The sequence below is a fragment of the Macrobrachium nipponense genome, chromosome 9 (assembly GCF_015104395.2).
Source record: "Macrobrachium nipponense isolate FS-2020 chromosome 9, ASM1510439v2, whole genome shotgun sequence".
Taxonomy (NCBI): Eukaryota; Metazoa; Arthropoda; class Malacostraca; order Decapoda; family Palaemonidae; genus Macrobrachium; species Macrobrachium nipponense.
The window spans coordinates 46,206,938-46,218,191 of record NC_061110.1 but is presented as its reverse complement, the minus strand read 5'-3'; the positions used below and the strand labels follow the sequence as shown (position 1 = coordinate 46,218,191).

Genomic DNA, 11,254 nt, shown 5'->3' with positions numbered 1-11,254 from the left:
CTGAGAGAGGGCAACTTTATGCTTTTGATTGAACTGAATGACATGTACTTTAAAGTATATGTCCATCAGAACACTTGAATAGTGTTGAGGAGTCTCTTGGCATCTTGTCAGGTCCTCAGAGGGATGGGGTCGTTCACTTTCTTCTCCAGTTATGTGTTTATGGTGAAATCTCAAAACTTGTCAGTTCCTGACGGGAGATGTAGAAAGTTTTTTTTTTTTTTTTTTTTTTTTTTTTTTTTTTTTTTTTTTTTTTTTTTTTTTTTTTTTTTTTTTTTTTTTTTTTTTTTTACCCCTCTCACCCACTTAGATGCTTCATTGGTGGTTATTTGGAAGAAATGTTTCTTATGCCTGTTGCAAACCATAAAATACTACCAGAAAGTACTAGTGCATTTAGTCCAGAGCGGCAGTGTATTTTTGTTATTAAAGATAAGCATAAGAAGGTGAAGTCCAAGAACTTTTTTTTCTGGCAATATCAAGTACTTAATGAGCTTATGACCCCTCTTAGCCTTTTGGAGGAATTTATCATTTTCTGGGCAATGAAGGCTGGTGACCAGCATGAGTAGATAAGATATTTTTTTACAATAGAGGGAAGCAAAATTCAAAATAAATAAATTTTCCTAAATACAAATCTCTTACTTTGCAGGGAGTGCCCTCTTCTGATCCCCTTTGGTGGGTTTCTTCTGTACAGTTGTTTCAGCTTACTTAGGCACTTAATGATAAAATTGTTAGAGGGGACAACTTTACCAATAACTTTTACCTAACCCTGCACCATGGTAGGCTGTACAGTATATGTGGAGATTTTTGTCTAGGGAATATAAATGTTATTTGAAATCGTATTTTCCATAATGCATAAAGTTTTGGTGGTTATGTGTAACCTTACCTTTCAGTAGTATTCCATATTTGTAGTATATTCTACTTTTGATCATATGTAAATTTGTAAGTATTGTGTGAGGGAGTGAAGGATTTTATAAAAATTAACATATACAATGCCTTTCCTCACATATTTTTTTATTTACAGGTTAATAATGGAATTAGTGCAAAAGAAAAAGAACTCTGGTAAATCTGCCAGTATGAAAGAGCTTCATGGTAAAGTAGCCAGGGAGGTGGCTTTGTTAAGTGAGGAGTACAAGCATCTTGAAAAGAAAGAGACTTTTTTGAGATCGGAAGTTCTTCTTCATCTAACTGAATTATCCCATAAAGGAGACTTAAGGTTTGTCAGTACTGCTTCCTTTTAAAAATATCCTGGTAAATTAGAGTTAGGAATGTTCAAGATATTTTGTTAAAATTATCATAAATGGATTTCAAAGGTGATATTTAGAGTTATTTGTTAAACTATTTTACTGACATGGACAGTAATGAAAAAGTGTGCTATAGATAAGTTACAGTATAAATTTGATAGCTTTTTGTTCACAGACTTACCTGCATGTCCGTATGTAAGCTCAAACGAAATTTTGTTTTGTTCATGCCACTTACCTGACAGATATATATATAGCTGTATTTTCTGAAGTCCGACAGAATTTCAAAACTCGCGGCACACGCAGTGGGCGGCCAGGGGTAGGTACCATTCCCGCCGCTGGGAGGCGGATATCAGGAACCATTCCCATTTTCTATTCATATTTTTTTTCTGTCGCCGGTCGGTAAAACAAACGTTTACAGACCTCTGCTCAGGATTTTTTTTTTATTTGACTCGCTTTTAAGTATCTGATTGGTTTTTGGTATTGAATTGGATTGTTGAATTGGCATAATGCGCAATAGTGGACCGTTTTTGATTTTGGATTGGCTTTTCTATAAACGTGATGTCTGGATCAAGTGCTGTGAGTTTCAGAGTGTGTGTGAGGACTGATTGTAAGGTGAGGCTACCGAAAGCATCGGTAGACCCCCACACAGTATGTATGAGTTGTAGGGGGCATAATTGTTTGGTGGATAATCGGTGCAATGAAGTGTGAGAGATTGACGATGATGATTGGTGATAGTATATGAGTCCTATCGCCTTAAATTGAGCGCGATAGGATCAGGAGGTCTTCCTCCAGGAGTGGTTCTACCAAAGGTAAGGCTAACATCTCTCCTGTATTAACACCTGTAGAGTTTGCATCTCCTAAACCTGTGTTGCCTTCGGGCTCTGATTCTGTGTCGGGAGAAGCTAATGCTCTCTCTCTTATTTTGGAGTCTCTACGCACTCTGGAGAACCAAAGTGAAAGCCTTGGAAACTGGCTCGGTGCAAGTGTGTGATCGTGCCCCTAGTGTAGTGGAGGGGGCGTCAGATCGGCCCCATAATGCCTCTAGGCCTAGACCTCTATCGGACTCCCAAGACTCAGGGAGAGGGTATGTCGAAAGCCGCAGCAGGGAGGGTTACGGGGGCTCCCCACCGATCTGGCGTCCCTTCGGCAGGCCTTGTTGCAAAGTCCCAGGCTGCCAAGGAGCGCCTCGTGCGCGTCCTGAAGGAGTGCTTTTCGTCCTCCGAAGCGTCCTCCCCGCGCAAGGGGTGGAGCGCTCGGAGAGACTCTCGTCCTCTGAAAAGGACGTTTCGTTGAGGACGCTTCACGTCCTGCATCGCCGCTTTCGTCGGAGGATGCGTATGACGCTGTTTTCCGCTCAGAAAAAGGGTTAAGATCTCCTCCGATGAGGACGCTGGGTTGCGTGCACAGGCGCGTCTCCCTGAGAAGCAGGTAGCTTGTACCTGTGAGAAGAAGGGAGGTGCGTCCCCTCGCCCCTCGTCTTCTCGCAGGATCAGTCCTGCTTCCTCTGTTCGTTTCCTCTCCAACGAAGAACATTCTTTTGTCCCTTCAGGACCAGCTATCGACGCTTATGGCTCGAGGACTCGCCCAGCAGCAGTCGAGGCTAAGCGGAGGAAGGACCTTAGACTGCCCGTCAAGAGGACGAAGCAGTCTTCCTTCTCCCTCTCCTACTTCGTCTCGTTCGCCGATCGCGTCTCCTTCGGCGATTCGCCGATCTCGTTCGTCTCTAGGAGGGACGTTGCGTCAAGACGCTTTTGAGGACGTCGGCAGGGACGCTCAGCACGACGTTCGACAGGACGCTCGTCAGGACGCTAGGCATAGGACGCTAGGCAGGACGCTAGGCAGGACGCTTGGCAGGACGCTTCGGCAGGGACGCTCGGCAGGACGCTCGGCAGGACGCCGGGCCAGGCGCCTTCGTCAGGACGCTCGACGCTCGCCAGGACGCTCGCCAGGACGTTCAGGACGCGTTTTCAAGACGCTTTTGGGGACTCCGACCAAGAAGTCGTACCCCAAGACGCTAGTTTGCGCGCAACCAGGCACGTATTATTCGGCAAAAATGTCTTCCCTTTCGTGTAAGAAACGTAAGGACGCTTCTCTGGCAAGTGAGGCTGCCTCGGGTGTCGCTAAGGACGCTCGTCCTCGTCAGGACGCTCTACCTGCTTCAAGTGGTAAGCGCCATAAAGAAGACAGCCGAAATAAGGCTTCATCCAGTAAGGATAGGGGTCCTTTGATTAAGACAAGACCCGACATTAGTACGCCCTCTCCGGACAGCGGTCCTCCTCTTCCGTGTAGAGAAGAAGGAGAGCTGAGTAGTTTGGTTCTGACTCGGTTGAAGAGGAACCTTCTGCGGCCCCTTCAATCTCAGACTATAAAGTTCTCGTGCGGCTGTTGCGTTCTTCCTTCGAGGACAAGTTTCAGCCTGCAGCTCCCAAGTCTCCTCCTTCGCAGTTTTCATCATCTAAGACTGGTAAAACCCCGGAGTTTGTTGAGATGAAAACTTCGCTCTTCCACTAAACGGGCGTTCAAGAAAATCCAAGATTGGATGGTACGAAAGGAGAGATCAAGGCAAGACGACTTTCGCTTTGCCTCCAGCTAGACTCAGCGGAAAAGGGGGTATTTGGTATAGAACCAAAGAAGAAGTAGGGGTTCGTATCCGCCCTTCTTCAGCTCCAGGAGATTTCTCCAGCTTGGTGGATTCGCAGAGGAGGTCTCTTTTATCCACTGCTAAAGTGACCTGGACCTCTACGGAGACCGGACCATCATTTGAAGGGTCTGCTCCGGACTCTTGAAGTTTTCAACTTCCTTGACTGGTTGCTTGGGAGTTCTGGATCTGCAAGCGAGAAGCCCAGAATCTCTCAGTCTGGGGGAGCTGTCCAGCGTGTTAGCATGTATGGACAAAGCCGTCAGGGATGGTTCGGAGGAGATCGTCTCTCATTTTGGAACGGCCTTATTGAAAGAAGAGAGCTTTGCTGTGCAATTTCACAGCTCGTTCAGTGACTCCAGCTCAGAAAGCGGATTTGCTTTTTTCTCCTCTTTCGAACCATCTCTTCCCCCAGACTTTAGTAAAGGACCTGACTAACAGTTTGCAAGAGAAGGCAACGCAGGACCTCTTAGCCCAGTCTACAAGACGTTCGGCAGTACCTTCAACTTCTTCAGCTTCGGTTCGACCGCCGAAGAAGGTTAAGCCCTTTCGTGGGGCTCCCCCCTCGAGAGCAGCTCCTCGAGGGAGAGGGTTTTCACGAGGAAGAGCTTCCTTTAAGTCAAAGCCTTCCAAGTGAGAAGCATGTCCTTCAGACACCAGTCGGAGCCAGACTGAAGTTTTTTGCGGGAGCGTGGAGAGAGAGGGACACGGACTCTTGGTCCCTCAAGATCGTGGAGCAGGGGTACAAAGATCCCCTTTTTAGATCTTCCTCCCTATTTCTATGACTCCCAGAGACCTTTCTCCATCCTATCAGGGAGAGAAGAAGCAAGTGTTATTCGATCTTCTTCAACAAATGATCGAGAAAAGAGCGGTGGAAACAAGTCGCGGACCTGGGGTCTCCAGGTTTTTACAACATGGATTTTCCTAGTACCGAAGCAGTCGTCAGGTTGGCGTTCCAGTTTCTAGATGTAAGCAGGCTCAATCTTTTCGTGGAAAAGACCAAATTCACGATGGAGACGCCTCATTCTGTTCTGGGAGCCTTGAGACCGGGCGACTGGATGGTGGTCCTTAGACTTGCAGGACGCGTACTTTCACATCCCGATCCACCCTCTTTCAAGAAAGTATCTAAGGTTTGTCTTAGACAAAAAAACAAAAAAGTGGCAGTTCAGAGCTGTGTGTTTTCGGCCTGACCACGGCTCCAATGGTGTTCACTGTAGTCATGAAGAATGTGGCGAGGTGGCTACACTCTTCGGGGATAAGAGTTTCCCTGTACCTCGACGACTGGCTGATCAGAGCGTCGTCGAGAGAGAAGTGTCTGAAGGACTTGCAGTTCACTTTAGCCCTAGCAAAGTCCCTGGGACTTCTGGTCAACCTCGAAAAGTCGCATCTGACCCCGACACAGTCCATCGTGTATCTGGGGATTCAGATGGATTCAGTGGCTTTTCGAGCGTTTCCGTCCCAGGAACGTCAGCGGCTAGGTTTAGAAAAGATCTCGGCCTTCTTAGGGAAAGAGACTTGCTCGGCGAGGGAATGGATGAGTCTGCTGGGAACCATTTCCCTCGCTAGAAAGGTTTGTTTCCTTGGGAAAGACTGCACCTCAGCCTCTCCAATTTTTCCTTGCGGACGAGTGGAAGGCCAAGGACGATCTCAATGCCATATTGAGAATATCTCTTCCGATAAAGAACCATCTAAGATGGTGGTTCGACCCTCAGAAGCTACAGGAGGGCGTGTCCCTAAGTCTTCTGAGCCCCGACCTAGTGTTGTTCTCCGACGCTTCCATCACGGGCTGGGGAGCAACACTAGGAGGGAAGGAAGTGTCAGGCTCCTGGAGAGGGAACAGGTAGCTTGGCATATAAATGTCAAAGAGCTTGCAGCAATATTTTCTGTCTCTGCAGTTCTTCGAAAGGAGTTTGAAGAACAAGATTGTTCAGGTAAACTCAGACAATACCACAGCACTCGCTTATTGCCCAAAAATCAGGGAGGAACACACTCCGAACTTTTTTTTGTTTTTTCCTGGTGAGGGAGATTCTGCTGTGGGCGAAGAAGAAAGGTGGACAATCCTGACGAGGTTCATTGCAGGAGTGCAAAACGTCAGGGCCGATTCTTCTCAGTGTCGTCGGGAACAAATCCTACCGAAGGAATGGACCTTGAACAAAGACGTGTGTCGAGACCTTTGGAGGTTGTGGGGACGTCCTCTGGTCGACTTATTCGCGACGTCAAGGACCAAGAGACTTCCTCTTTATTGCTCCCCGGTTCCTGGATCCAGAAGCGATCGCTGTAGACGCGTTGCTTTGGAATTGGACGGGTCTAGACCTGTACGCCTTCCCACCATTCAAGATTTTGGGGGAAGTCATGAGGAAGTTTGCGGCCTCAGAAGGGACGAGGTTGACCCTGATCGCTCCGATGTGGCCAGCGAGAGAATGGTTCACAGAGGTCATGTCTTTCCTTGTAGACTTTCCAAGGACATTGCCCTGGAGGAAAGATCTACTCAAACAGCCTCACTTCGAAAGGTTTCACCAAAACCTCTCCGCTCTGGGTCTGACTGCGTTCAGACTATCGAAAAGTTGGCCCAGAGCGAGAGGTTTTTCGAAAGCAGCTGCGAGAGCAATCGCAAATGCAAGACGTGCTTCCACAAGAGCTGTTTACCAATCGAAGTGGGCTTCCTTCAGGGCATGGTGTAAAAAGGAGGGAGTTTCCTCTTCCTCGACCTCTGTGAACCAGATAGCTGATTTTCTGCTCTTTCTCAGAATGTGCAGAAATTAGCGGTCCCTACCATCAAGGGATATAAAAGCATGTTGTCAGCGGTTTTTAGGCACAGGGCCTTGACCTTTCTGGACAACAAGGACATTCATGACCTTTTAAATCTTTCGAGACTTCGAAGATTCCTCAAATGAGACCTCCGTCATGGAACCTTGACGTGGTTCTTAAGTTCCTTATGTCAAGTCCTTTCGAACCGCTTCAGGCAGCGTCTCTTCGAAACTTGACAAGGAAGGCTCTTTTCCTAACTTTCTCTTGCGACGGCTAAGAGAGTTAGTGATTATTCAAGCGTTTTAGTAATTTGAGTGGGATTCAAAGGAGACAATGCTGTCTGCTCTTTGAACCCAACTTTCTTGGCGAAGAATGAAAATCCTTCGAATCCTTGGCCGAAAACTTTCGAGATCAAGGGTATGTCAAGTCTGGTGGGCCAAGAACCAAGAGAGAGCCCTGTGCCCGGTCAGGGCTCTCAAGTTCTATGTACATAGAACAAAAGAAGAGTAAGAGGTCCCTCAGGTAATCTCTGGTGCTCTGTGAAGAGACCAGAGTTACCTTTATCTAAGAATGCTGTTGCTTTCTTTCTAAGGGACGTCATTAATTGGAGGCTCATTCATCTTTCCAGAAGACTGATTTGAGCCTCTTTACGAGTGAAAGCTCACGAAGTTCGAGCTGTCGCTACCTCTCTTGCCTTCCAAAAGAACATGTCAATCAAGGACATTCTTGATTGCACCTTTTGGAGGAGTAACTCCGTCTTCGCCTCACATTACCTAAGGGATGTGAGAACGATTTATGACGATTGTAATTCACTGGGCCATACGTTTCTGCGGACACAGTCTTGGGGTCCGGAAGTAGCTCTTTCCCTATCCCTTAGTTAGGCTTAGGTTAGTTTTATTGTTGTGTTTTTATTTTTGGTTGTGGTGAGTCTTATGTGAAGATCTAACCATCCCTTTAGTTAGTTTTAAGGGTTTTTTTGAATAGTTGGTCAGGTGTGGTCAGTTGCTTCGTTGCCCTCATATGTATGGCCTCGATGGTCTTGTCACGTTGAGGTCTCGTACCCGTGACCAGATCATCCAGAGCGCACCAGCACTACAGGTCTCCACCTGGCTGGCAACTCTGATTTAAGCAAAAGCAGCCTTAAGTGAGCAGTAATCACAGAGTCTACTTTGCTAACAGGTGAGGAACCAAGATGTATATCATCTACTTAATTTAAGTTTCCTAAAAAATCCTATTCTGTCTCTTCCCACCATCCGAAGGTGGGATTCAGCTATATATATATCTGTCAGGTAAGTGGCATGAACAAAATGTTATTGTTATTATACAATTAAGTTTGTTCATACTTACCTGGCAGATATATATAATTAAATTGCCCGCCCTCCTCCCCTCAGGAGACAGTGGCATTAATAAAATATGAATAGAAAATGGGAATGGTTCCTGATATCCGCCTCCCAGCGGCGGGAATGGGTACTACCACAAGCCCCCCACCTGCGTGTGCCGCGAGTTTTGAAATTCTGTCGGACTTCCCAAGAAAAATACAAGCTATATAATATATTCCTGCCAGGTAAAAGTATGGAAACAAACCTTAATTGTATAATAACAATAACATATTAGTAAACATTACCTTAATATAATTTATCTAGCCCTAAATCCCCAAAAACCGCACCAAAATTTACCACATTGGCAACCCTGTTACCTCCTATTCTGTCCGCCAGTTGGCAACACTGTTGTTGACAGGTACAAAACCTTCCCTTGAAAATCGGTTGTTAATGAGCGCCCGTGTTGTTTACATCACGGCCACTCTTTATAAATTTCCTAAATCTTTTTGTGCCTTTAAAGCTCTCTTTTATTGTTAATGCGACTTTATGTTAATTACCACTCACGTATTACATCCACGAAATAGTGAATTAACTTTTATTTCTATTGTGGTATTTATATTATGTTACGAATTTTTGCGCGATCTGGAATTACGTGACCTGTCCAACAGTGCAATGGATTGCCAAGATAATTTGATGCTTCCTTCTGCCAGCAACATCAGGAATTGCCCAGCTTATGGGACAAGGGTGAGTAGCAGGGAGTATGAACCCCATGACATTTGTAGCTTTTGTCGTGGACAGGTTTGTGACTTGACTTCTTGTTGTGACTTATGTAAGCCTTGGTCCGACGAAGACTTGACGACTTAGCCTATATGAAACCTCAAAGAATCTTGCAGCGTAACATGATTTATTAAGGAGAAAAATAAATCAGTAGCTAGACCTATCTAATGATTTCCTTGATTTGTGCGCTTATGGTTCTGGCTCTTCGGTTTCGGTATCGTGTGATTCCGATTCCAAATTAATTGATGCTTTGCCACCTGTACAACCGGTAAATAGTGAAGTCGTTTCTGATGATGGTTCAAAGGTTTTGGCGATGGAAACTAGTTGGAAACAAAAGTTTGAAAAATTACAGCTTAGTTTAGATAGAGACATTTCAGCCAAGTTTAACAAGCTGTCAGAGAATTTTGAAGAAACTTCTACTAGAATGTGTAACACTTTTTAGATTCATTTTCAGCTCCTCGTCAAGTACCTGTTGACAGCACCATGGGTAACGGTCAACAGATACCCGGCTTGTGAACCCTGTCGTGGCGAAGGCCTAGGGGGTATCCGGTCCGTGCAGGTGCCTGATGATTCTTTACCCAATGTGTCCCCCGTTAGTCCCGTAACAGTGCCAAAGGGAGCTTATTTAGGAGAAGGGGGGAAGGGGTATCAGTGTTAGACCTAAGATAGCTAGTCGTCAGGATCTTACTTCAGGGGAAGTTTCTCAGTTAGGATCTGACGATGATGATGACGTGGATTTGTGTGATATTGATGTTTCTTTGAACGGCGGTCATGATGTCGAGTTCAAGAAACTTTTTTATTTAATTTTGAGTTTTCTTCCTCAGGCGAGGCCTAAAGAGCAGAAGCAGCCTCCGCCTCGTTGTATTACAGAAGGGATTTTTCTTGATGGTCCTTCCCGGTCGCAGGAATTTTTACGTTTTCCCTTTGCTCAAAGGTTCGCGAGAGTGAGGGCGGACGTCGCCACTAAACTTTCGAAGGTGATTGGGGAAGGGAAGAGGAAGCTCTCTTCTCTTCTTCGACACCGGAAAGGAGTTTTTCAGGTGGCGGATGATACTTCATTCTCTCGAACCCCCAAACCAAATCCTGAATTTGTCCGACTTTCGGGTCAACCTTTGCTTTCCAAGGCTTCGGTCTCGGTCTCAATCGAAGATGTTATTGCCGTGGAGTCTGTTATGAGCCCCTTACAAGAAGCTCAATCCTTCAATATGTGGGTCCTCGGAGGTCTTTTAATGTATGTCAAGGACTCCGGGTTTGTTCCTCCTGATGCTCCTCTTTTTGAGAAATTCTGCTCGTCTATTTCAATCGCTTCTGTACATCAGAACGAGCTTGCCGCTTCAATGCAGGCCTTTCTTGTTTCTCTAAGGCATAGCCTGTATTTGTCAGCGTAGCCTGTATTTGTCACAGTTACCCTCCTCTGTATCGGAGATTCAGAGAAACCGTTTGTTGTCCTCTTCTCCTTTTGGCGATTCCCTATTTGATATGTCTGTGCTTTCTGAGGTTTTGAAGCAACATCAAGGTGATCCCTCTTCCCAAGCTCACTGGGCCTTATCAAGGGCTTTTACCTCTGGTCTTCCTCCCGTTCCTTCAAGGAGTGAGAGTAAGTTTAGTGCCAGATCCGTACCTTCTGCTCCAGCCCAACAATCTCCTCCTTTTGGCTCATTTTTCCAGAGTGCATCTCAGGTTTCTGGCGCCTCAGCTTCCTCCTCTGGTGCTCACTCTTTGAAACGCGGGAGAGGTTCTTGGCATGGTTCTAAGGGCAGGGGAAGAGCTCAACCTCCAGGTGGACCTTCTTCTTCTTCCTTGCTTCTGCATAAGAATTTTCAGAAGTAGGAGTCATTACCTCACCCGGAGACCGCAGTAGAAGCTTGTCTCTCTCGCCATTGGTCAGCTTGGCAGGAGAGAGCAGTGGATGCTTGGGTGGTGGATGTCCTGAAGGTAGGTTGCGAGATCCCTTTTGTTTCGAGACCTCCACTTTCCAATCGTCCTCTCAAATTCAGCAGTTATTCCCCTCACTCAATGAGGGGTCAAGCCTTGGAGAAGTAGCTTTCATGTCTCTTGGAGAAGGATGCCATAGAGCGAGCTCCTCCTTCTCCCGGGTTTTACTCACGGGTGTTGTAGTTCTAAAGGCCTCGGGTGCGTGGCGCCATCATAGATCTTTCGGTCCTGAACAAGTTCATTTTAAAGTCCAAGTTCCGGATGGAGACAGTTCAGACTGTTCTTTCATCCGTCAGGATTGGCGACTGGATGATTTCCATTGATCTACAGGATGCTTATCTGCAAATCCCCATCCATCCGAAGAGCAGACCTTACCTTTGGTTTTTCATGGACTCAGGAGTTTCCCAGTTCAAGACCCTTTGTTTCGGCCTCACCACTGCTCCACAGGTCTTTTCTCGGGTGATGGCTCCTGTTTCGACTATTCTACATCAATTAAATGTAAGGATGCTTTGGTATCTGGACGATTGGTTAGTCCAGGCTGAATCTCTAGAGAAATGTCTCCGGTCGAGGGAGATAGTTCTGTCTCTGTGTCGAGTTGG

At 46.2% G+C, this 11,254-nt stretch overlaps 1 protein-coding gene across 1 annotated transcript in view; it reads left to right on the top strand.

Moving 5' to 3' along the window:
- The first annotated feature begins 750 nt into the window (after window positions 1-750).
- LOC135218555 (uncharacterized) overlaps window positions 751-11,254 on the top strand; it is a 166,112-nt gene continuing 155,608 nt past the window's right edge. The window contains exons 1-2 of the mRNA XM_064254933.1: window positions 751-773; window positions 1,019-1,210. Coding sequence (XP_064111003.1) covers window positions 1,026-1,210 — 185 coding nt within the window. The 5' untranslated portion in view covers window positions 751-773; window positions 1,019-1,025. The remainder of the gene's footprint in view (window positions 774-1,018; window positions 1,211-11,254) is intronic.